A 24,815-nucleotide genomic window follows, 5' to 3' on the forward strand; every position below is an offset into this window, starting at 1 on the left:
AAGATAGGGTTGGCAGATCTAGCAAAACGCTGTATTTGAAACATAACTATACTAAAAAAAATGACTGGTTTATCTCAATTTAACTGCGCAGCCTGTATTTTATGTGGCAAATCTAGGAAAACAGAAAAACAACGTTATTCTGATATTACCCGCTGTGTATTTTCCTCTGGAAATAAAAACGGTTGAGCCCAAGCGTCTGACCGGACTCTTCCCTGAGAAGCTATTTCCGGTCTGGGGCCCTGAGAAAATGAGGGGGAGGGGAGCGAAGGTTAAGGTAGCTGGGTTGGGTCCGCCAGCGTCCCACAATCCTTTGCTCTCGGTTCCTCTTTCCTCGCTCAAGATGGCGCTGCTCGCGATACCTTCTTCACGCTGGGCAGTCGCAGCGGCTGCTTTCGAAAAGCGCCGGCGTGTCGTGTTTCTGATCCGGCCTCTAGTCTCTGTCCGTGGCGCAGGTTCTCAGTGGAGATCACGTCAGTGCGGCGCTTCAGGAACCGCTCGAATTTCACAGGTGAGATGCCGTTCACATGGTGGAGTAGGGTGAAGGACAAAGGGACCTATAGGGAAAAGTTTGCCCTCGTGTCCTTGGGTCAGAGAGAACGCCAAGAAGAAAGGTGGTCAGGGCTAACTCGAAACATCAGTAAGTGAAGGAAATTGGGGTAATTTGAGGAAGGGATAAAGAAAACCTTCGTGGTATAGCACAGGGGAATGGGACGGAAGGTTTCGGGCAGAGGGCACCTAAGCGCTAGTGACTCTTGCAGGATTTACATGTTTTTTTTCTTCTTCTGAGTTTAAGAGATGGGGTAGACAGGATTCCCAGATTGCTTATCCTTCTAAATGCAAGGAAAACTGGGCTACTTTCTAAAGTTAGTAATGGAATTTGGGACCAGTATGTCCATGGTTCAGATTTTACTCAGTTGGAAGTAGCAATGAGGGGGGCACTGTAAGATGATGGCAAACCTACCTGTAAACAAGAGGCAAATTGAGTTGGCACCAGTTAACTCTCTGCTGACAGTGCTTCTTGACAGGCCAAAACCTTAATTGTCTTTCTCTCCAAAACACTGACCGCCCTAAATTCATATGTAAACACGATTGTCCTTTGATCTGAAAATAGTGTTCTTCTGTGCATACAGGTCACTTTGGAAACCATAAAGCTAGTTTTCTTCAGTTAATGAATGTAGTTTTTGTTACATTGCCACTTAATATTTGTGTCCATTGTTATCCCTCACTCAGCGGTTTAAAAAAAATTATTTGTACTTGTACTTTAGTACATCTTTTATTTCCTATATATTGACAAAAAGTTTAATTCCCACCACTTCTTCATCAGTATCACTGAAGTATTGTCAGTTTTGTATGAGAAGCACCCTCATAAATTTTGATTCTGCGTGAACAGATATTTAATATCTACTATGTACTTAGGGCTATGCTCAATAATGGGGGTACCAAGAGAAACATACATTAATGCCTTCAAGATTGATCAATTTAGTTAAGGAGATTGAATCTATCCATTACAAGAATAACTAAAAGACAAGGTAGGTTAAATATCAAATGAATAGTATAAGCAATAAAGATAGTAACCATCTAGAGGAAATGGTGATAATTAAGGACCAGATTACAGAGAGGATCTCTTGCTGGTGATAGAACTGGGGAGAACATTTTAAGCAGGGAGAATATGGAATGACACTAGGCTTGTGGAGTTCTGGAGAAATTATATCCATTTGTTCATCCAATAATTACTGAACACCTTTACAGCAGTGAACAGAATAAAATATAGGCCTATCCTTAAAGAGTTTAAAATCTAGTAAGGGAAAATGGTAAGTAAACAGGCAGATATAATACAGTAGTGCAATGATGGGGAGGGTACAAAGTACACATATACAGAGTATACGTGAAGGGCATCAAGTCTCATTTTGAGGTGGGGTAAAATGCCTTGAGTAACTGATAGCTAAGCCAAGACCTTAAAAATTAAGAGAAATTAGCTAAAGAGGGAATAGTGTGTGCAGAGGCCCGCAGGTAAGAGAGAACATGGACCTTTTGTAGAACTACATATAATTTTAGGTTACTGAGGAATTTAAGATAGAAGTGGCAGATTAGGCTAGGGGAACAAATCCAGATCATTTTATTAAGGTTTTAAAAACACTTTATAGTTGAAAGTTGTAACACATCATTTCTTGGGAGCCGTTCTTGTTCTGTAGTCCTCTAAAAAGTGATGAAGTTAAGATAAAATTTGTAGGACTTTGTCAGGCTGGGAGGTTGAGGGGGATGGAGAAGTCATTGGGAGTTTCAGAGGAAGTGATGGAAATAAAAAATTAGCTTTCTCTCTTTTCATGAACACTGTCCCCACAACTTTCTTCCTCCACTGTCTTCTGTATATCCTACCATTCCTTTTGGTTACCATTTCCAAAGTGTGAAAAACAAGGGAAAGATGTTACTTTTGTTTTCTACTTCTTAAAGGCATGCAACTCTTGCCATAATTAAAAAAAAGCGTAGATTTAACAGAGAGATGAAGGAATGGTTATAAGGCTTTTAGTAGAATCTGATATAGCCTGAGGCACCTTCAGATAGTGACTTGTGATTAAGATTACAAAATAGGGGCTCCTGGGTGGTGCAGTCGGTTCAGCGTCTGACTCTTGGTTTCAGCTCAGGTCATGATCTCAGGGTTGGGAGATTGAGCCCTCCATTGGGCTCTGTGTGGAGTCTGCTTGGGTTTCTCTCTCCTTCTCCCTCTACCCTTCCCCCCTCCAATAAATAAATCTTTAAAGAAAGATTACAAAATAAATATTAATACATATTTTTAGGACAGTCATTATTATATAGCATAATATTTTAGAGCTGAAAAGAACCTTAGTGCAGTGTTAGGAAATCATGTTAATAGGTTGGATCAGCACTTTTTTTTATATGAAATTCAGTAGAATAAGAAAGATAATATCAGTGCTTTATACATATTAGGGGAAGTAATGCCTTATGTACTATTGTTTTTATGTGTGTATATATACACACCCCCACATGTATGTGATTACTGGGATGCATTGTACAATGTGTTTCTCACACAGGATTATACCCTAGAACTATGCTGTGCAATATGGTAGTCGCTGGCTTCATTTGGCTGTTTAAATTTAAATTAAAAATGTAATTCCATTAGCTGCATTTCAAGGGCTAAAAAGCACATAGGTATGGAACATTTCCATCATTGCAGAAAGTTCTGTTCAAACAGTGCTACTTTAGAGAAGATCATATCCAGCCTTCTAATTTTACAGATGAGGTAACTAAATCCTAGTATAGGTAAATGACAGCCTTTAAGGCCACTCATTCATTTATTGCCTTCTGTGTGTCAGGTATTGATATGAAGGTAAATAAGATTCTGGCAGATATTAAACATACAATAAATGTTGAATTGTAAAGATATTTCCTTTTTTAAAGATTTTATTTATTTGAGAGAGAGAGGAGAGAGTGAGAGAGAGCACGAGAGGAAGGAGGGTCAGAGGGAGAAGCAGACTCCTGCTGAGCCAGGAGCCCATCACCGGGCTGGATCTTGGGACTCCGGGATCATAACCTGAGCTGAAGGCAGACGCTTAACAGACTGAGCCACCCAAGTGCCCTCTAAAGATACTTGTACTAGAGCACTGTTAATAGAGGAAAACACCTTAAACAAAGTTTTTAATTAAAATTGTTGGTATGGTAAGATTTAAATTGTAATGATCTATTATACAATTGCCTGTCTACCACATTAGTTAATATTAAAAAGATGAATTTTGAGTGATAGAATTTTTTTCATCAATAATTATATGGTAGAAACTGAGGTATCATACAGTTAGTCCACAGCACTTTTTATCTAAGTTTAAAAAGTTCTTAATTCTTGATCCGGACACTGATCATATACTTTTCTTCATTTGTTTTTTAAAAACATCTTTTTTTGAGATTAATTCACATACTATATAATTCACCCATTTAAAGTGTGCAATTCGGTGGATTTTAGTGTATTTAATGATCTGTACCACTGTTACCGTAGCCAATTTTACATTTTTATTACCTCAGAAACATACTTGCTATCCTTTTGGCTATCACCCCCCATCTCCCTCCCTCACCAGCCCTACGAAACCACCAATCGATGTTCAGTTTCTATAATTTGTCCATTTTGGACTTTTCACATAGATGGAATCATATAATATGTAATCTTTTGAGACTGGCTTCTTTCTTTTTTTTTTTTTTTTAAAGATTTTATTTATTTATATGAGAGAGAGAGAATGAGAGATAGAGAGCATGAGAGGGAGAAGGGTCAGAGGGAGAAGCAGGCTCCCCGCCGAGCAGGGAGCCTGATGTGGGACTCGATCCCGGGACTCCAGGATCATGACCTGAGCTGAAGGCAGTCGCTCAACCAACTGAGCCACCCAGGCGCCCGAGACTGGCTTCTTTCAGTTAGTATTAGGTTTTCAAGGCACATCCATGTTATGGCATGTATTAAGTATTTCACTTGTTTTTATGGCTCAATAATATTCATTGTGGATATGCAATATTGTCTTTATGCATTCATCTGTTGGTGGGCGTTAAGGTTTTTCCCCCCATCTTTTGGCTGTTACGAATAAGGCTGCTGTCAACATTCATGTACAAGTTTTATATGTACATAAGTTTTCATTTCTCTTGGGTGTATATCTAGGAGTAGAATTGCTGGGCCATATGGTAACTATGTTTATTTCTATAGGGAACTGCCAGACTGGTTTTCAAAGGACTACACCATTTTACATTACCATCAGAAGTACAGGAGGGTTCCAATTTCTCCATATCCTCACCAATAGTTATTCTTATCTTACTTTTTTAGTTTAGCTATACTAGTGAGTGTGAAGTGTTCTCTCATTTTGGTTTTGATTTGTATTTCCCTGATGACAAAAGACACTGAACATCTATCCATGTGCTTATTGGCCATTTAAGTATCTTTTTTTGAGGAATGTCTAGTCAGGTCTTTTGCCCATTTTTTAATTGGGTTACCAGTCTTGTTATTGTTGAGATGTCAGAGTTCTTTATAAATTATAGATTCAGGTCCTTTATCAGATACATGATTTGCAAATATTTTCTCCCATTCTGTGGGTTATCTTTTGACTTTCTTGATAATGGCCTTTGAAGCACAAAAGCTATTCATTTTGATAAAGTCAAATTTACCTATTTTTTCTTTTGTTGGTCATATTTTTTGTGTTATAGCTAAGAATCCATTGCCAAATCTGAGGTCATGAAGATTTACCATGTTTTCTTCTAAGAATTGTATAATGTAATCCTAGTGAGATATAGAAACATTACTCTTGTATATTCTAGTTCTGTTTCCCCACTTTGTTGTTTTATTTTCATAAATATTACATTTATAAATGTTACAATCCTAACAATACATTGTCATAATTATTACTTTATATAATTTATGATTTTAAAAGAAGCTGAGAGAAGAAAGGAAGTAAATATTTATTTCGTTATACTAGCCATTGTATTTATCATTTCTAGTTCTCTTCATTTCTTCTCTTGTGTTTGATTTACCATCTGGAGTCATTTCCTTATCCCACTATAGCTGTGCTCCCACCCATCTCCTATGTGATATTATTGGCAAATATGTTGCATCTCTATATGTCATAGGCTCAACAATTAATTTTATCCATATTATTTTATACAGTTGCTTTTTAAATTGGTTCAAAGAAGAAGATAGGGATGCCTGGGTGGCTCAGTCAGTTAGGTGGCTGCCTTCGGCCCGGGTCATGATCCTGGGGTCCTGGGATTGAGTCCCACATCGGGCTCCTTGCTCATCGAGGAGCCTGCTTCTCCCTCTCTCTCCCTCTGCTTGTGCTCCCTCTGTCAAAATAAATAAAATCTTTAAAAAAAAAGGTAAAAAAAGTGTGCATTTATACATTCTGGTGCTCTTTGTTTTGTGTGTGTGTGTGTGTGTGTTATTTGGATTACACTCTGGGGTCACTTGTTTTCCGCCTACAGAACTTCCTTTAGTATTTCTTATAAGGTGATTCTGTTAGCACATTTACCCAGTTTTTGTTTATTTGGGAATGTCTTTATTTTGTCTTCATTTTTGAACAGTATATTTTCTGGATATAGGATTCTTGCTTGACAGTTTTTTTTTTTTTTTTTTTTTTTTTTTTTTTAGTGCTTTGAATATTATCCTACTGCCTTCCAGCCTACACATTGTTTTTGCTAAGAAATCAGCTGTTAATCTTACTGGGGTCCCCTTGTTAGTAAGGAGTCTTTTTCCTCTTGCTACTTTCAAGATGTTCTCCTTGTTTTGGCTTTTAATGTTTTTACTATAATGTGTCTGTGGATCTCTTTGTATGCTTCCTCCTTGGAGTTTGTTGCACTTCCTGGATGCGTAAATTACATTTTAATAAGTAAGTACTTTTTAATAAGCTTTGGAAATTTTCAGCCATTATTTCATCAAGTAGTTTTTCTTTTCCTTTATCATTCTCCTTTTCTTCTGGTACACTCATTGTGCATATGTTGGTGTGCTTAATAATGGCCCTCATTTCTCTGAAGCTCTGTTCATTTTTCTTCACTCTTTTATCTTTGTTCTTCATATTGGATAATCCCTGTTGTTCTGTCTTCAAGTTTACTAATTATTTCTTCTGCCAATTCACATCTGCTGTCAGTCCCCTCTAGTGAATTTTTCATTTTAGTTACTGTAATTTTCAACTCTAGAATTTCCATTTAGTTCTTTTTAAATAATTCCTATCTGTTTATTGATATTCTCCATGTAATGTTACATTGTCATCACACCTTCTTTCATTTCTTTAACATGATTTCTTTTAGTCTTTGGACATATTTATAATGACTTTTTCGTTTTCTTTTCAGTTTGACATTTGGTCAAAACCACAGGCAGTTTGTCTTGCCTGCTTTTTCCCAGTGTATAGGTTATACTTTCCTGTTTCTTTGCATGTCTTGCAATTTTTTGGAAACTGGACATTTTAGATAATGTAGTAACTTGGGGTACTGGTCCCCTCCTTCCCAGGGTTTGTTGTTGTTATTTACTTGCTTGTTTATTTGGTTAAAGACTGGCTGGATTATTTTAGTGATGTCTTTCTTCACTCTCCCGCCTACTTCCTATTTCACAGTGGTAATGCCTCTGATGTTGCTCCTTAAGGGGCATAGCCTTGGGTATGTCCATAGTTACCTTGGGATGACAGTAGTTTTGCTGAGGATTTCTGTCTCTTTCCCAGTTATGGTCCATTAGTTGTTGGCAGATTGCACTGCTGTTTTCAACAGTGCCCTGGGGCAGAAATTGTTCCACAGACTAAAGCAATCAAATTGGTGTTGCTTTGAAGTGATAGTTCCTGAGGACAACATTTGAGATTTGTTCTGATCCCAGGCAGGCTCCTCTGAGCTGCCTCCCTTCTTGGTTTTCTGGTTCTCTGGGGCAAACCAGCTGACTCACAGTTTAGCTTCTATGTCCGATGATTCCATCAGTTTTCTCCCGCTTGGCCTTTCATGAGAACCTCCCATGTTTTTGAGAGCAACCTGAGGCTTGAACTTCGCATTAAGTCGATTCCTGTGGGAAGAGATTAGGAGCTATCTGTTTTAGGGTCTTCTCCTCCCAGGCAAAAATCTACCAGCCACAGGTCTGAAGCTGGGGGTGGGGACAGTGGTGGCCACTCTGAGTGATACCCCCACTTTAGGTGTTGAGTGCTAGTAGGGAGTAAGAGGAGTTCTTTTTGGCATGCTTCTCCTGGTATGGAACCAGCCTCTTAGGAGTCAGGGTTAGGGTGATTGGGCCTTCAACAATCAAGTATTCTCAGTGGCAGCACACCCAAGGTCAGCCTCTGTCCCTTCTGTGGGGGTGTATGGAAGAAGGGAGCCCCTACTTCTTGACCACGTTAGCCCACTGGGGGAAAGATGAGAGAAATGCTGATGTCCTGTCTTTCCCAGGAAGATAGTCTTCTGACTAGGAGCTCATGAAAGGGAAGGGGGGGTGATGTACTGTGCTCGGCTATACCAGTCTCAAGTGGAGTTTCCATATTGCCAAACTGGGAGTGGGGAGGCAGGGAGTATGTCCTGGTTCAAACACCACAGACTTGCTATTCTTACTGAGCTCTAGTAGCTTTCCTTGAGTAAATGTTATTTCATTTGCTATATGCCCCAGGACTATTTCTAGGGACTTTAAATGGTGGTCCTCTTATAACTTTTACCAGTTTTGCTGGGGAGTGGGTCTAAGGAGATCTTATTTTGTCATGCCAGAAGTGGAACTCTCTTCATTTGATTTTGACTGGCTTGTCTTCCTTGGTTTATACTGCATGCAACAAAATGGTCTGTCCTTTCTCTTTGGTTTGTAGTAGGTATTTCCATTGAGGTCTGTCTGGCATACCTTTTATTTTAGTGTATTTACCTTGTATATTCTATTTAGTAGTTCTTTTGGATAGGTACTGTTTTGTTTTCATTTGTTGGTTCACATTTCATTTGTTTTCATCATGGACAATGGATGAGAGCTTTACTATCTCCCGGTAGTAAATTCCCCCTTCCTGTGCTCCCACTGCTGACTGGATGCTGTTAAGAGACTTCACTTCTGGCCTTCATATTAATTGAAGTAGAATATAATTACACTAGTGAAACAATCCTCCTGCTTTGCTTTTTAGAGATCCTAGTTTTAAGATACAGGTTTTATATTTTAAGATGCATATCAAGAAATGACAGTGATTACTGAGAAGACATAAAATGTAATAAGAAAATTTAGAACAGAATTTAAGAGGGAAAAACTAAGGGTGTTTTTAAGTGGATTTTGCATGGACCTTAAAGAAGGTGAGAGGTGATTCAGTGACATTTAAAGTACCTGCAGGGCATTTTTTTTTTTTTTAATTAAAGGCTATCCTTCAATAGTAGTTTAGTGATACCTGAACTTACTTGGAACATTAGTTTATAAAAAGAGACATAGACTTCAGTTGTAGGAAGAGGGATTTAATATGCATATAAAAAAGAATTTCTTAAATTAATAGTCTTTTTATTAGGAGAGCAAGGAAGACTTTAAATAACCTAAGGGGCAGAATAAATAACCATTAATTAAAATTTAAATAGGTATCTTGAAGATAGAACTGACTTAAATTTATATCATTCAGGATCAAAACTCACTTTAAAAGGGGTGATTTGACAGAAAGAATATTGGTAAACAGAAGAGTTGGATTCTAGTCTTGGCTTTGGTGTTAGGAGACACTAGAACAAATCATTAAACAATAATTTGCAATCATTAGAAGAATATAAGTTATTAAGAAGCAGTGACTTAGTTTTGAGGAAAGCAAGACATACCAAACCAATTCAGTTCTTCATATGAGAGAGTTATAGGGTACTTAGAAGTGTAGTCTATGTTGATTTCAGTAAGGCTTTCAGTTATTTTCCCTTGTATCATTCTCACTCAACAAGCCAGGAAGAAATGATGTTGTATACTGTTAAGGGGTCTTGAGGTAGTAGTAAGTAAATCTTACTGGAGAAAATACAGATAATTTGAAAGATTTTGATTTATAAGCATTAAAGAGGATAAACAGCTGGCGTACAAAGGACATAGCATGGTATAGTGGAATGAACATTGTCATCAGGACACCTGACTACCTGAGCTCTGTTTCTACTCTTGATTATCTTGGACAGATCACTTGTTCCTTTGGACTTGGTTTCTCTAAAATAAGATTCAACTACTTGATCTCTAAAGTTTCTTCAAGTCTTTAGTTTCTTGACTCTGATCTTTTGGGAGTTGTCCTTTGTATAAATAGAAACTCTACTTTGTGAACCTAGTTTATTACTGTTAGTAGTTTTCCAGGAACAACATAGGCTACATTTAAATTGATGTTAAGTTTTTAATGGGGCAAATTTATATGGTTCTGCCTCTTACAGTACTTGTTGATCTAAGAACAGGAGTAAAAAGAATGAGATTGGTAATGAGTTCAGTATTTGCTAGTGTTGGGGAGATAGAATTAGAGTGGGGGAAGAGTAAGCTATAGGTTCTAAAATCATCTGAAGGTAGAAATAGGTTCCGAGGAGGTGAGGTGGAGAGTGGCAGCAGTGCTGTAAAAGTTGTGAATAAAGATGAAGCTTACCTGGGCTATAAATGATAAAGAATGGAAATATAAAGGTCTTAGTCTGAAGTGGCACTGGGAATTGAGAAGAGGAATTCAGAAGATCCCTTATTTGAAAATAGTCGAATAAATAACTTTCTTTAAGCCATTGACATACTTATTTGAATTGGCTATCAAAATTAAAAGGAGGGGGAAGAAAAGTTCAGATTATTTCTAAATTTTCTTTTAGGATACTAGGCCCTTCAAGAATCTGATGAAAGCCATGAAACTTCTCCCTAGGAAAATGGGCATACACACATACTTCATTTTGCATAGAATTTGGGGGGGATCAGAGAATCCCTGGTAAATATGATATTTCAGGGTGGGGTTCTCTAATGGAGTTCCTGAGTATCCAGTGGCAGAGTAAAGGGCACTTGTCACTAGGCAGTTGGGGGTAGAAGTGGAATGGAAACTTTGCTCATATCAGAATTCTGATTAAATGGAAAATACAGTAATAAATTGATACTCAGTGTTTATCTGAAAGTTTTTGGTGTTTTTTTTTTTTTAAAGATTTTATTTATTTATTTGACAGAGAGAGACATAGCGAGAGCAGGAACACAAGCAGGGGGAGTGGGAGAGGGAGAAGCAGGTTTCCCAATGAGCAGGGAGCCCGATGTGGGACTCGACAGACGCTTAACGACTGAGCCACCCAGGCGCCCTGGTTTTTCAAATAGGAGTATGTTCCTTCCCATGTTATAGAGTTTAAAATAGAAGCGAAATTGCCTGTTCTATATATGATCCTTATAGTTTTCCCTCTTTATTTTACTTATAAATTTCTCTTTTTAATTGTACAAAACTGCATCTAATAAAAACATGAGAAAAATAACCCACAGTTTTACCTCTTAGGTAATTTTCCATTTTCCCCTTGAATTCTAGTTGTTATATGTACATTATTTTTATAATGCTGAGGTAATTTTAAATTTTTATTTATAAGCATTATTTTTCTTGGTGCTCAGTCTTTACCAAAATTAGGTCTTTTAATTATTTAATATTTTAATAATTTTAATAGGTATATTTAATTGTCTGCAAAAGGTGACATTTTTGTTGTTTTGATTTTCTTCCTTTTCTAGAATTTGTCTTCCTAAAATCCTCATTTATGCTCTTGACACCCTTGTAGGTTTTGTTACTAGTGAGTAAATATACTTTTCAAGTCTATTATATTATTATGCCATTTGATCTTCACAGTAACTCTGGGAAGTAGGTGTACATTTCATTGCAGTAACCATGACCTATCCTGTCCCTTTCATTTTCTCAACTTATGCTATAGTTTTAGGCCCTTGTAACTTTATGCATGACTTTCTCACTGCTTATGGGTATTTACTACCCTTCCAGTCCATCCCTCATAACACATCAAGATTATTTTTCCTAAATAACAACTCTGGTTAAGTGTCACTCCTCTGCTTATGGATACCTTAGCCTAGTGTTCAAGGCCCTAGAGGATCCCCCACATAACTAGCTTGCTAGCCATATTGTTAAATATTTTCCTATAAATACTGCTTTTCCAGTCACTCTGGATTGCTCTCTGTTCCTTGGACCTTGTGTTTTTCTGTGTTTGTTCCTTCATTTCTGCCATACTCTCTGAAATGCCTTCTAACTCCTCTCTGTTTTTCAAATTTTAGCTAAAGCCCAGTTTATTCTATAGAACCATTCTTCCTTTTTTTAAAAGATTTTATTTATTTGGGGTGGGCAGAGGGAGAGGAGAAAGAATGTTTTTTTTAAAAAAGATTTTATTTGTTTATTTGACAGAGAGATAGCTAGAGAGGGAACACAAGCAGGGGGAGTGGGAGAGGGAGAAGCAGGCCTCCCGCCGAGCAGGGAGCTTGATGCAGGGCTCGATCCCAGGATTCTGGGATCATGACCTGAGCCAAAGGCACAAGCTTAACGACTGAGCCACCCAGGCGCCCGGGGAGAAAGAATCTTAAGCAGACTCCACACTGAGTGCAGAGCCTGACTTGGGGCTTGATCTCATGACCCTGATATCACGACCTGAGCCGAAACCAAGAGGCAGACGCTTAACCAACTTTGCCACCCAGGTGCCCCAAGAACCATTCTTTATAAGCTTGAAAGACATTGATTTCTTCCTCCTCTGAACTCCTGTAACATCTTCTGCAAGTAGTTATCTTGTGTGTCTTGTTGAAGAGATAAGATTTTAGATGCTTAAAAGGCAGATACATTCCAGTCATCTTTTTTATCTTCTACAAAGCCAGGAATGGTCTCTTCCATGTAGTAGGCACTCAGAAAATATTTGTGAAATGAATGATTAAACCCTATAACCAAATGACAACAAAGTTTAACATAAAAATAAATAATATTTGCTTTGGTGCTATACATTTGGAATCAAAAGCTCATTTTCTGCATTAAATGTTTGTTTCAGCAAAATCATAATCAGATTGTGGAGTCATTAAGTTTGAGGATAACCTCTTTTTTTGAGAGAGAGAGAGCACACGCGCACGAGCATGTGCAGGGGGTAGGCAGAGGGAGAGGGATAGAGAGAATCCCAAGCAGGCTCCATGCTCAGTGCAAAGCTCCACACAGGACTAGATCTCATGACCCTGAAATCATGACCTGAGCCGAAATTAAGAGTTGGACGCTTAACCAGCTGAACCACCCAGGCACCCCTGAGGATAACCTCTTAAAGATTTTTTATTTTTTATTTTTTTATTAGAGAGAGGGAGAGAGTGCAAGCAGGCAAGCGGCAAGTAGAGGGAGAGGGAGAAGCAGGCTCTCTGCTTCTTATTCCTCAAAGAGGGGCTCGATCCCAGGACCCTGAGATCATGACCTGGGCTGAAGGCAGCCTCTTAACTGACTGAGCCACCCAGGTGCCCCTGGGGATAACCTCTTAAGTTTGTCCATTGCGTTTCTGTCATTAGGTGGTACTGTGGTAGGGTAGCACTGAATGTCAGTTTTTAGTTTGATAACCAAAGCACACATGCTTTTTTATCCTAAAGTTTTTGGATTACTTTATTAGTAGGCATCTTTTGCTAAGAAAAAATGACTTAAGGGGCACCTGGGGCACTCAGTCAGTTGAGCATCCAACTCTCGTTTCGGCTCAAATCATGATCTAAGGGTTGTGAGATTGAGCCCTGTGTCAGGCTCCACACTCAGCACAGAGTCTGCTTGAGATTCTGTCTCTCCCTCTCCTTCTGCCCCTACCCCCTTTCTTGTGTGCTTTCTCTCTAAAATGAATAAATAAATCTTTAAAAAGAATAACTTAAAAGATGAAGTTCTTTGAGGAATAAGATATAAAATTTTAACTCTTCATAGGTATTAAGGAGGGCACGTACTGCATGGAGCACTGGGTGTTATACGAAACCAATGAATTGTGGATCACCACATCAAAAACTAATGATGTATGGTGACTAACATAACAATAAAATAAAAAAAAAATTTTTAACTGCAGGTTATATTTTGGCTTATTCGTTAGTTCTCCAATTAAGTTTTCTTTTCTACATTCAGAGGGCAAAGAGATGTTAGAGTGGAGAAATTGTATCCTATGGAAGTAGTTTCTTAGATACTGACATTTTAGGAAAGTAGGTTTTTAAATTGTTATCATGCTTTTCAAAGCATAATAAAAAAGGGAAGTTGAGGTTTCTATTTTGGTTTATCAAATTATTTTTATTGATCTTGAGTAACTTGTATTATGACTTGTCATTGTAATATATTCATATTTTTAAGTGTGTGGATATTTGCCAAGTATGAACTTCAACTACTCTTAACTATGTTGACATTACAGCTGTGTGTGTGTACATGTATGTATTAGTTTTCTAGGGCTGCCCTAACAAAGTATCACAGACTGGGTGACTTAAACAGCAGAAATTTATTTTCTCACAGTTCTGGAGGCTAGAAGTCTGAGATCAAGGTGTTGGCAGGGTTGATTTCTTTTTTTTTTTTAAAGATTTTATTTACTTATTTATTTGAGACAGAGAGAATGAGAGAGAAAGAGAGCACATGAGAGGGGGAGGGGTCAGAAGGAGAAGCAGACTCCCTGCTGAGCAGGGAGCCTGATGCGGGACTCGATCCCAGGACTCCAGGATCATGACCTGAGCCGAAAGCAGTCGCTTAACCAACTGAGCCACCCAGGCGCCCTGGCAGGGTTGATTTCTTCTGTGACCTCTCTCTTTGACTTGCAGATGATTGTCTTCTCTGCCTTCACAAGGTCTTTCCTCTGTGCATGTCTGTGTCTTAATCTCTTCTAAATATACCAGGCGGATTAGGGCCTACTCTAATGACCTCATTTAAGGGTAATTACCTCTTTAAAGTCCCAGTCACCAAATACAGTCACTTTTGAGGTTATTTGGGGTTAGGATTTAAACATGAAATTTTGGGAGGAGACAGTTCAGTCCATAACTGTGTGTTTGTGTGTGTGTGTTTGCGTGTGCACAAACACATAGAAAACTGGAAGGATATACTTAAACATAGCTCAGAAGAGGGTATGGGTTGGGAAGCCAAAGGATAGTAAAAAGGACCTTTCACTTGATATTATAGATACTTTAGTATTGTTTTTTATACTTGTATTTATTTACTCATTTATTACAAGAGTGCAAGAGAGAGAATGCACACGCATGCACATGACCCGGTAGGGAGGGGTGAAGGGGGAGGGAGCTCTGATGCAGAGCTTGAGCTCATGGCCCTGAGATAATGACCTGAGCTGAAATCAAGCTGGACACTTAACAGACTGAGCCACCCAGACATCCTGATATGCTTGTTGTAATGAAAAAATTTTATGTGTAAACTTTTCAATTGATGACCTGACCTTTTTGTTTCGTTTTTTTTCTTCAAGATTTTATTTAAATTCAAATTACTTAGCATATAATGTAATACTAGTTTCAGGAGTAGAATCTAGTGATTCATTGCTTACATATAACACCTGGAGCTCATCACAAGTGCCTTCCTTAATGCCCTTTTAGCCGATCCCCCCACGCATCTCCCTTCCAGCAACCCTCAGTTTGTTCTCTAGTTAAGAGTCGCTTATGATTTCCCTCCTTCTCTGTTTTTATCTTATTTTATTTTTTTCTTTCCCCTATGTTCATCTGTTTTGTTTCTTAAATTCCACAATTCTTTTCTTTCCCCTATGTTCATCTGTTTTGTTTCTTAAATTCCAGTGAATCATACAGTATTTGTCTTTCTCTCACTGACTTATTTTGCTTAGCATAATACACTGTAGTTCCATCCATGTCATTGCAAATGGTAAGATTTCATTGTTTTTGATAGCTCGTAATATTCCATTGTATGTATATACCACATCTTCTTTATCCATTCATGAGCTGATGGGCATTTGGACTCTTTCCATACTTTGGCTATTGTTGATAGTGCTGCTATAAACATTGGGGTGCATGTGCCCCTTCAAATCAGTATTTTTATATCCTTTGGATAGATACCCGGTAGTACAATTGCCGGATCATAGGGTAGTTCTATTTTTAACTTTATGAGGAACCACCATACTGTTTTCCAGAGTGGCTACATCAGTTTGCATTCCCACCAACAGTGTAAGAGGGTTCCCCTTTTACCAAATCCTCACAAAATCTGTCATTTCCTGTGTTGTTGACTTTAGCCATTCTTACTGGTGTGAGGTGGTATCTCATTGTGGTTTTGATTTATATTTCCCTGATGATGAGTGATGTTGAACATTTTTTCATGTGTCTTGGCCATTTGTATGTCTTCTTTGGAGATATGTCTGTTCATGTCTTCTGCCCATTTCTTGACTGGATTATTTGTTTTTTGGGTGTTCAGTTTGAGAAGTTCTTTACAGATTTTGGATACTAGCCCTTTATCCGATACGTCATTTGAAAGTATCTTCTCCCATTCTATCAGTTGTATTTTAGTTTTGTTGATTGCTTCCTTTGCTGTGCAGAAGCTTTTCATCATCATGTAGTCCCAATAGTTCATTTTTGCTTTTGTTTCCCTTGCCTCTGGAGGCGTTTCTAGTAAGAAGTTGCTACAGCCAAGATAAAAGAGGTTTATTTATTTTTTTTTAAAGATTTTATTTATTTATTTGAGAGAGAGAGAGAATGAGAGATAGAAACCACGAGAGGGAAGAGGGTCAGAGGGAGAAGCAGACTCCCTGCTGAGCAGGAAGCCCAATGCGGGACTCAATCCCGGGACTCCAGGATCATGACCTGAGCCGAAGGCAGTCGCTTAACCAACTGAGCCACCCAGGCGCCCCAAGATAAAAGAGGTTTATGCCTGTGTTCTCCTCTAGGATTTTAATGGACTCCTGTCTCAAATTTAGGTCTTTCATCCATTTTGAGTCTATTTTTTTGTATGGTGTAAGAAAGTGGTCCAGTTTCATTCTTCTGCATGTTGTTGTCCAATTTTCCCAACACCATTTGTTGAAGAGACCATATTTTTTCCATTGGATATTCTTTCCTGCTTTGTTGAAGATTAGTTGTCCATATAGTAGTGGGTCCATTTCTGGGTTCTCTGTTCTGTTCCACTGATTGGTTTGTCTGTTTTTGTGACAATACCATACTGTCTTGATGATTATAGCTTTGTAATGCAGATTGATGTCTAGAATTGTGATAACTTCAGCTTTGCTTTTCTTTTTCAACATTAGTTTGGCTATTTAGGTCTTCTCGGATTCCATACAAATTTTAGAATTGTTCTAGCTCTGTGAAAAATGCTGGTGTAATTTGGTCAGGATTGTATTACGTGTAGATTGCTTTGGGTAGTATAGACATTTTAAGAACATTGTTCTTCCAATCCGTGCACATGGAATGTTTTTCCATTTCTTTGTGTCTTCCTCAATTTCTTTCATAACTGTTCTATAGTTTTCAGTGTACAGATCTTTTATCTCTTTGGTAAGGTTTATTCCTAAGTATCTTACGGTTTTTGGTGCAATTGTAAATGGGATGATTACTTGATTTCTCTTTCTGCTGCTTCATTATTGGTGCAGAGAAATGCAACAGATTTCTGTATGTTGATTTTATATCCTGTGACTTTGCTGAATTCAGGTATCAGTGCTAGCAGTTTTTTTTGGTGCCATCTCTCAGGTTTTCTACATAGAGTATCAAGTCATCTGTGAAGAGTGAAAGTTCGACTTCTTTGCAGATTTGGATGCCTTTTATTTCTTCGCATTGTCTGATTACTGAGGCTAGCACTTCCAGTACTGTGTGGAACAACAGTGGTGAGAGTGGACATCCCTGTTTTGTTCCTGACCTTAGGGGAAAAGCTCTCAGTTTTTCCCCCATTGAGTATGATATTAGCTGTGGGTCTTATATATGGCCTTTATGATGTTGAGATATGTTCCCTCTATCCCTACATGGTGGAGGGTTTTTATCAAGAAAGGGTGCTGTATTTTGTCAAATGCTTTTTCTGCATCTATTGAGAGGATTGTATGGTTCTTACTTTTTTATTAATTTGGCATATCACATTGATTTGTGGATGTTGAACCACCCATGCAGCCCAGGAATAAGTCCCACTTGATTGTGGCAAATAATCCTTTTAATGTACTGTTAGATCCTGTTAGCTAGTATCTTGGTGAGAATATTTGCATCATGTTTATCAGGGATATTGGTCTTTAATTCTCCTTTTTAGTGGGGTCTTTGTCTGGTTTCGGGATCAAGGTAATAAAGCTGGCCTCATAGAATGAGTTTGGAAGTTTTCCTTCCATTTCTGTTTTTTGGAATAGCTTCAGAAGAATAGTTACGAATTTTTCTTTAAATGTTTGGTAGAATTCCCTTGGGAAGCCATCTGGCCCTGGACTCGTTTGTTGGGAGATTTTTGATGACTCATTCAATTTCTTTGCTGGTTATGGGTCTGTTCAGATTTTCTATTTCATCCTGTTTCAGTTTTGGTACTTTATTTATTTCTAGGAATTTAGCTATTTCTTCCAGATTGCCTAAGTTGTTGGCATATAATTGCTCATAATATTCCCTTATAATTGTTTGTATTTCTTCAGTGTTGCTTGTGATATCTCCTCTTTCATTCATGACTTTATATATTTGGGTCCTTTCTTTTTTCCTTTTGATAAGTCTGGCTAGGGCTTTATCAATCTTACTAATTCTTTCAAGGAACCAGCTCCTAGTTTTGTTAATCTGTTCTGTTTTTTTTTTTTAATTTCTATATAATTTTTTTCCTGCTCTAATTTTAATTATTTCCAACCATTTGCTGGACTTAGCTTTGATTTGCTGTTTTTTTTTTTCCAGCTCTTTTAGGTATTTGAGATTTTCTTCTTTCTTGAGGAAGGCCTGTATTGCTGTATACCTCCTCCTTAAGACCACCTTTGCTACATCCCAAAGGTTTTGGACTGTCATGTTTACATTTTCATTTGTTTCCTTGTATTTTTAATTTCTTCTTTCATTTCCTGGTTGACCCATTCATTCTTTAGTAGGATGTTCTTTAACCTCCATGTATTTGTGTTCTTTCTAAATTTTTTCATATGGTTGACTTCAGGCTTCTTAGTGTTGTCATCTGAAAACATGCACGGTGATCTCAGTCTTTTTTTTATCGGTTGAGACCTGGTTTGTGACCCAGTATGTAATGTTTTCTGGAGAATGTTCCATGTGTATTCAAAAAGAATGTGTATTCTCCTGCTTTAGGATGAAATGCTCTGAATATATCTCTTAAGTCCATCTGGTCCAGTGTGTCCCTTAAAGCCATTGTTTCCTTTTTGATCTTCTGCTTAGATGATCTGTCCATTGCTGTGAGTGGTGTGTTGAAGTCCCCTACTACTGTTGTATTATTATCATTGAGTTTCTCTAAGTTTTTTAGTGCTCCTAAGTTGAGGCATAAATATTTACAATTGTTAGATGATCTTGTTGGAAGACCCTTTTATTATGATATAGTGTCCTTCATCCCTTATTACAGTGTTTGGTTTAAAATCTAGTTTTTCTGATAAAACGATGGCTACTCCAGCTTTCTTTGGATGTCCGTTAGCATGATAAATGGCTCTCCACCCCCTCACTTTGCATCTGGAGGTGTCTCTGAGTCCAGAATGAGTCTTTTCTAAGCATATCGAGGGGTATTGTTTTTTTATCCCTTCTGATAGCCTGTGTCTTTGCATTGTGTCATTGAGTCCATTTATATTCAGAGTAATTATTGGTAGATATGAATTAATGGCCATTGTATTACCTGTAAAGTCACGGTTCCTGTAGATTTTCTCTGTTCCTTACTAGTCTTTGTTGCTTTTGGTCTCTCTTTACTGCTCAAAGGGTCCCCTTTAGTATTTCTTGCAGGACTGTTTAGTGTTCACGAACTCTTAGTTTTTGCTTGTCTTGGACACTCTCTTTGCTATTTTGAATGACACCCTTGCTGGATATAGTATTCTTCACTGCATTTTTTTTCCCATTTAGCATGTTAAATATATCCTACTTCTGTTTTCTGCCCTGCCAAGTTTCTGTAGACAGGTTTCCAGCTAATCTTATGTGTCTAGGGTTTTGGGTTAAGGACCTTTTGTCCCTAGCTGCTTTCACAATTCTCTCTTTATGTTTGTATTTTGCAAGTTTCGTTCTGATATGTCTTAGTGTTTTTATAGATCACAAAATTCTTTAACATTTCATTTCTTCCTGTTCCTATTTTATATGTTATTTTTCACCAGGACCCCCCCAAAAAATAAAGGCTTCCTATTGCTTAGAGCTATACTGCCCAGTACAGTAGACATTAGCCCCATGCCGTTATTTAAATTTCAATTAAAATTAGTTAAGATTAAATAAAATAAACTTAGTAGCTTAGTCATACTAGATATATTTCAAGTGCTCAATAGCCACATGTGACTAAGTAGTTATTGTATTTGACCACACAGATAGAGAACATTTCTGTTATCACAGAACGTTCTGCTGGACATGGCTGGCTTAAATAGGGGACGATATTATCAGATCTGTCTTAGGAATATGATTCTGGCTGAAGTTTGAAGGACAGTTTGAAAATAGGTAGTAATTGGTGATATGGACATCATTTAGGAGGATACTGAAGTAATATAAGAGAGAAGTGGTCAGTGCCTGTACTGCCTGTCATGAGGAAGCATTGTTAGGATTTACCACCAATCATTCTTGTATCATGACATGATTTTGAAATATTTTTAAATATGCTGAAAGGTTTTGAAGCAGGAGAGTAACACTCTGTCTTAGCTACTCTTCTCAGTCTCAGGATCTTTAAGCTATAAAATGGGCTTGTGAAGTATAAAGTGCGTTAAATTTTGCCATTACAATTTTAGCTAATGCTTCTGTAGTAAAACACCATCTTTTGTAATCAGTTTTGTGGGGACTGCCTGTAGAACTCATGTGGGTAAGCTACTATCACTTCTGTTTTGAATGCTCAAGCAGTCCAGTGACACCCTAGCTAATTAGTGACAGAACTGACACTGCAACCCAAGGCTTTTCATTCATCTCTTTCCCCTTCATCTTATCAGTTGTATTTTCACAACTTGAATGGATGAATTTTACTTATTTAGGACCCTTTGTGCAGTTGTACTCTATTGCATTGATGAATAGCTAGAATCTATTTAGATAAAACTAGTATAAAGTTATATTTTAAATGAATCATTCTTTTAAAGATTTTATGTTCGAGAGAGAGCGCGAGCATGAGTGGGAGGAGGGGCAGAGGGAGTAGCGGACTCCCTGCTGAGCAGGGAGCCCGTTGCAGGACTCCATCCCAGGACCCTGAGATCATGACCTGAGCCGAAGGCAGACATTTAACCAAATGAGCCACCCAGGCACCCTTAAATGAATTCATATATATTATTAGCTTAGAGTATTGTAATACATACAAAAGTAGCAAAATTATACCACACTAATGTTTTTAGATTTTACCACCACATAACAGAGCTCTACATTTACAAAAAGAATATGCCACCATCATCTGCAGACAGTCCTTTAACAAACATTTATTGGGTACCTGCCATTTGGCAGACATTCTTTGAAACACTGGAGCTACAACCATGATTGAGGCATAAGTCTTTGCCCTCCAGGAAATCACAATTTAGAGTAGAAAACAGGTAACCAACTATTCAAATAAGGTATGGTAAATGCTTTCATAGGGTTAATTGCAGGATTATATAGGAGCCCAGAGGTGGAGAACCGTCTTCACCCTAGAGAGGTCGGGAGATTTTCCACAGGATTTATAGATGAGTATTTTTTTTTTTAAGATTTTATTTGACAGAGACAGTGAGAGAGGGAACACAAGCAGGGGGAGTGGGAGAGGGAGGCACTTTTTGAAGAACCTCCATATTGTTTTCCTCAGTGGCTGTACCAGTTTGCATTCCCACCAATAGTGCGTGAATGTTCCTTTTTCTCCACATCCTCACCAACTCCTATTGTTTCTTGTGTTGATTTTAGCCATTCTGACAGGTGTGAGTTGGTAATCTTGTGGTTTTGATTTGGATTTTCCTGATGAGTGATGATGAGCATCTTTTCATCTTTTCCATTTCTTTGTGTCATCTTGAATTTTTTCCACAAGTGTTCTATAGTTTTCATAGTACAGGTCTTCTATAGTTTTCACAATATAGGTCTTTCACCTCCTTGGTTAGATTTATTACTGGGTATCTTATTATTTTTGTGGCAATTGTAAGTGGGATTGATTCTTTAATTTCTGTATATACAACTTCATTATTGATGTATAGAAATGCAACAGATTTCTGTACATTGATTTTGTATCCTGTGATTTACTGAATTCATGTATCAGTTCTAGCAGGTTTTTGGTGGTCTGTAGGGTTTTCTATAAATGGTATTTAGTCATCTGCAAATACTGACAGTTTTAATTCTTCCTTACCAATTTGGATTCCTTCTATTTCTTTTTGTTGTCTGAATGCTATGGCTCAGACATCAGGTAACATGTTGAATAAGAGTGGTGAGAGTGGACATCCTTGTCTTGTTCCTAACCTTAGAGGGAAAGCTCTCAATTTTTCCCCATTGAGAATAATGTTGGCTGTGGGTATTTCATACGTGACCTTTGTTAAGTGGGGGTATGTTCTCTCTAACCCTGATTTGTTGAGGGTTTTTATCATGAATGGATGTTGTACTTTTGTCAAATGCTTTTTCTGTTTCTATTGAATGATCAAATGGTTCTTATCTTTTCTCTTATTGATGTGCTGTATCACACTGATTGATTTTTGAATGTTGAACCCCCTCTACTTGCATCTCAGGAATAAATTCCATTTGACCATAGTGAATGAATTTTTTAATGTATTGTTGTACTGGGTTTCCTAGTATTTTATTGATAATTTTTTACATATGTGTTCATCAGGGGTATTGGCCTGAAGTCTCTTTTTTGGTGGAGTCTTATCTAGTTTCGGTATAAGAATAATGCTGGCCTTCTAGAATAATTTGGGAAGTTTTCCTTCCTTTTTTACTTTTTGAAGTACTTTTTAAAGGTTTGGTAGAATTTTCTTGCGAAGCTGTCTGGCCCTGGACTCTTGTTTTTTGATTACTAATTCAGTTTCTGTGTTGGTTTTTGGTGTGTTCAAATTTTCTGTTTTCTTCTGTTTCACCTTCAGTAGTTTATGTATTTATAGCAATTTATCTATTCTAGGTTGCCCAGTTTTTCGGCATATACTTATTCATAATATTCTCTTATGATTGTATTTCTGTAGTATTGGTTGTTACTTGTCCTATCTCAACTGTGGTTTATTTGGCTCCTTTCTCTCTTTTTTTAAAGTTTGTGTAGAGGATTATCAATTTTTTTCCATTTTATTTCAAAGAAACAGCTCCTGGTTTTGTTGATCTGTTCTATTGTTTTTTTTTTAAGTTTTTTTATCATTTACTTTTGTTCTCTAATATTTATTATTTCCATCCTTCTGCTGTTTTTAGGCTTTGTTCTTTTTCTAACTCCTTTATGTGCAAGTTTAGGTTGTTTATTTAAGATTTTTCTTGCTTCTTCTAGTAGGTTTGTATTGGAAAAACTTTCCTTAGAATTGCTTTTGCTGCATCCCAGAAGTTTTGGACTGTTGTGTTTTCCTTTTCATTTGTTACCATGTATTTTTAACTTCCTTTATTGATTTCCTGGTTGACCCATCACTGTTTAGTAGCTTGTTATTTAACCTCCATGTATTTGGTCCTTCCAGATTTTTTACTGTGGTTGAGTTCAAATTTCATAGTTGTGGTCAGAAAATATTCACGGGAGGGGAGAGGAAAAGATGGTGGAGGAGTAGGGGACCCTATTCCAACCAGTCCCCAGAATTGAGTTGGATATCTACCAGACCACTCTGAACACCCACGAAATCAGCCTGAGATGTAAGAAGATAGATCTCGGGCTCTACAAACAGAATATCGCAGGTGGTTGGTTTCGAGGTATGAAGCGGGGAGCCATGATACTGCAGGCAGATATTGGAGGATAAATGGAAGGGGGAGGGAGCTGCCATAAGCGCTGGCGCCGGGAAGATGAAATAACACAGGAGCACAAAAGCCTACTGTGCCCCTCCGGGCTGGAGACGGGGTCACAGACTCGCAGACTGGTAGCAATGGGGAAAGTACTTTAAGGCAGGCCCCCCCCAGGACTGAAACCCAGAGAGGCGGGGATGCACGTGCAAACTGGGGATGGCTGACGGTTTTAGAAGCACAAAGGACAGAGACGTGCCCCAACTGGGAGGCGAGGACTAGGAGCGCTGCTGAGGGGCGCACAACTCAGGACGCTGCAGGTTATAGCAGCACAAACAGAAACGGAGATAGTGTGGCCTGGAGAGGGCACTGAAGAACAGACTGCGATCTCTCCGCTCTGAGGCAGAGGGTTGGAAACGGTCTATTTTGCTCTGACTCTTGGAAGAGATGAGGAAAGGTGCCAGGGAAAGCCGCCAGAGAACAAAAGCCTCAAAAAACCGGTTTTCACTGAGCACATCCCCCACCACAGGGGTCAGGGCAGTTCTGCCCAAACAGGGTTGCCCGAGTAACAGTGCGGCAGGCCCCTCCCTCAGAAGACAGGCTGGGAGAACAAGAGGCCGGCAACCTTAAGGTCCCTATAAAACGGGGGCATCTTGCTTGGGTTGCGGTCAGTAATTTAGACTCTATACATTTCCCTCAACCACCCCTCAACAGAATGACTAAGAGGAGGAACCACCAAAATAGGAAAGACTCAGAGACTATAACTTATGCTACAGATTTACAAATGGATTCAGATATAACCAAGAAGTCAGATGGAATTCAGGCTAGCAATTGTGAAGACAATAGTTAGAATGGAGGAATCAATTAATGACAACATAGAGTCTCTAAGGGCAGAAATGAAAGATGAACTGGCAGAACTTAAAATGCTATCAATGAGATCCAATCTAATCTAGATAATCTAACAACTAGGGTAAGTGAGGCAGAAGAACGGATTAGTGACCTAGAAGACAAATTAATAGACAAAAAAGGGAAAAGAGGCGGCCAGGGAAAAACAACTCAGAATCCATGAAAATAGAATCAGAGAAATAAGTGACACCATGAAACGTTCCAATGTCAGAATCATTGAGATCCCTGAGGGGGTGGAGAGAGATAGAGGACTAGAAGATATATTTGAGCAAATCAAAGCTGAGAACTTCCCTAATCTGGGGAATGAAACAAACATTCGTGTCCTAGAGACAGAGAGGACCCCTCCCAAGATCAAGGAAAACAGGCCAACGCCCCAGCATATAAAAACTTAAAAATCTTAGAACCAAGAAAACCATTTTAAGGGCAGTTGGGGGAAGAGATTCCTTACGTACAGAGGGAGGAACATCAGAATAAGGTCAGGCCTATCCACAGAGACCTGGCAAGGCAGAAAGGCCTGGCAAGACATATTCAGGGTACTAAATGAGAAGAACATGCAGCCAAGAATACTTTATCTGGCAAGGCTGTCATTTAGAATGGA

The 24,815-nt window shown here is 38.3% G+C and overlaps 1 protein-coding gene across 4 annotated transcripts in view; it reads left to right on the forward strand.

Annotated features, from left to right (window-relative positions):
- Positions 1 to 331: 331 nt before the first annotated feature.
- ABCB7 (ATP binding cassette subfamily B member 7) overlaps positions 332 to 24,815 on the forward strand; it is a 161,851-nt gene continuing 137,367 nt past the window's right edge. For all 4 annotated transcript variants that reach the window (XM_028101441.2, XM_088028728.1, XM_028101442.2 and 1 more), the window contains exon 1: positions 332 to 508. In XM_028101441.2, the coding sequence (XP_027957242.1) occupies positions 341 to 508 (168 nt within the window). In that variant the 5' untranslated portion in view covers positions 332 to 340. The remainder of the gene's footprint in view (positions 509 to 24,815) is intronic.

This window comes from Eumetopias jubatus, unplaced genomic scaffold, assembly GCF_037043125.1.
Source record: "Eumetopias jubatus isolate StellerSeaLion01/CBP00866 unplaced genomic scaffold, mEumJub1_p1.0 scaffold_11, whole genome shotgun sequence".
NCBI lineage: Eukaryota > Metazoa > Chordata > Mammalia > Carnivora > Otariidae > Eumetopias > Eumetopias jubatus.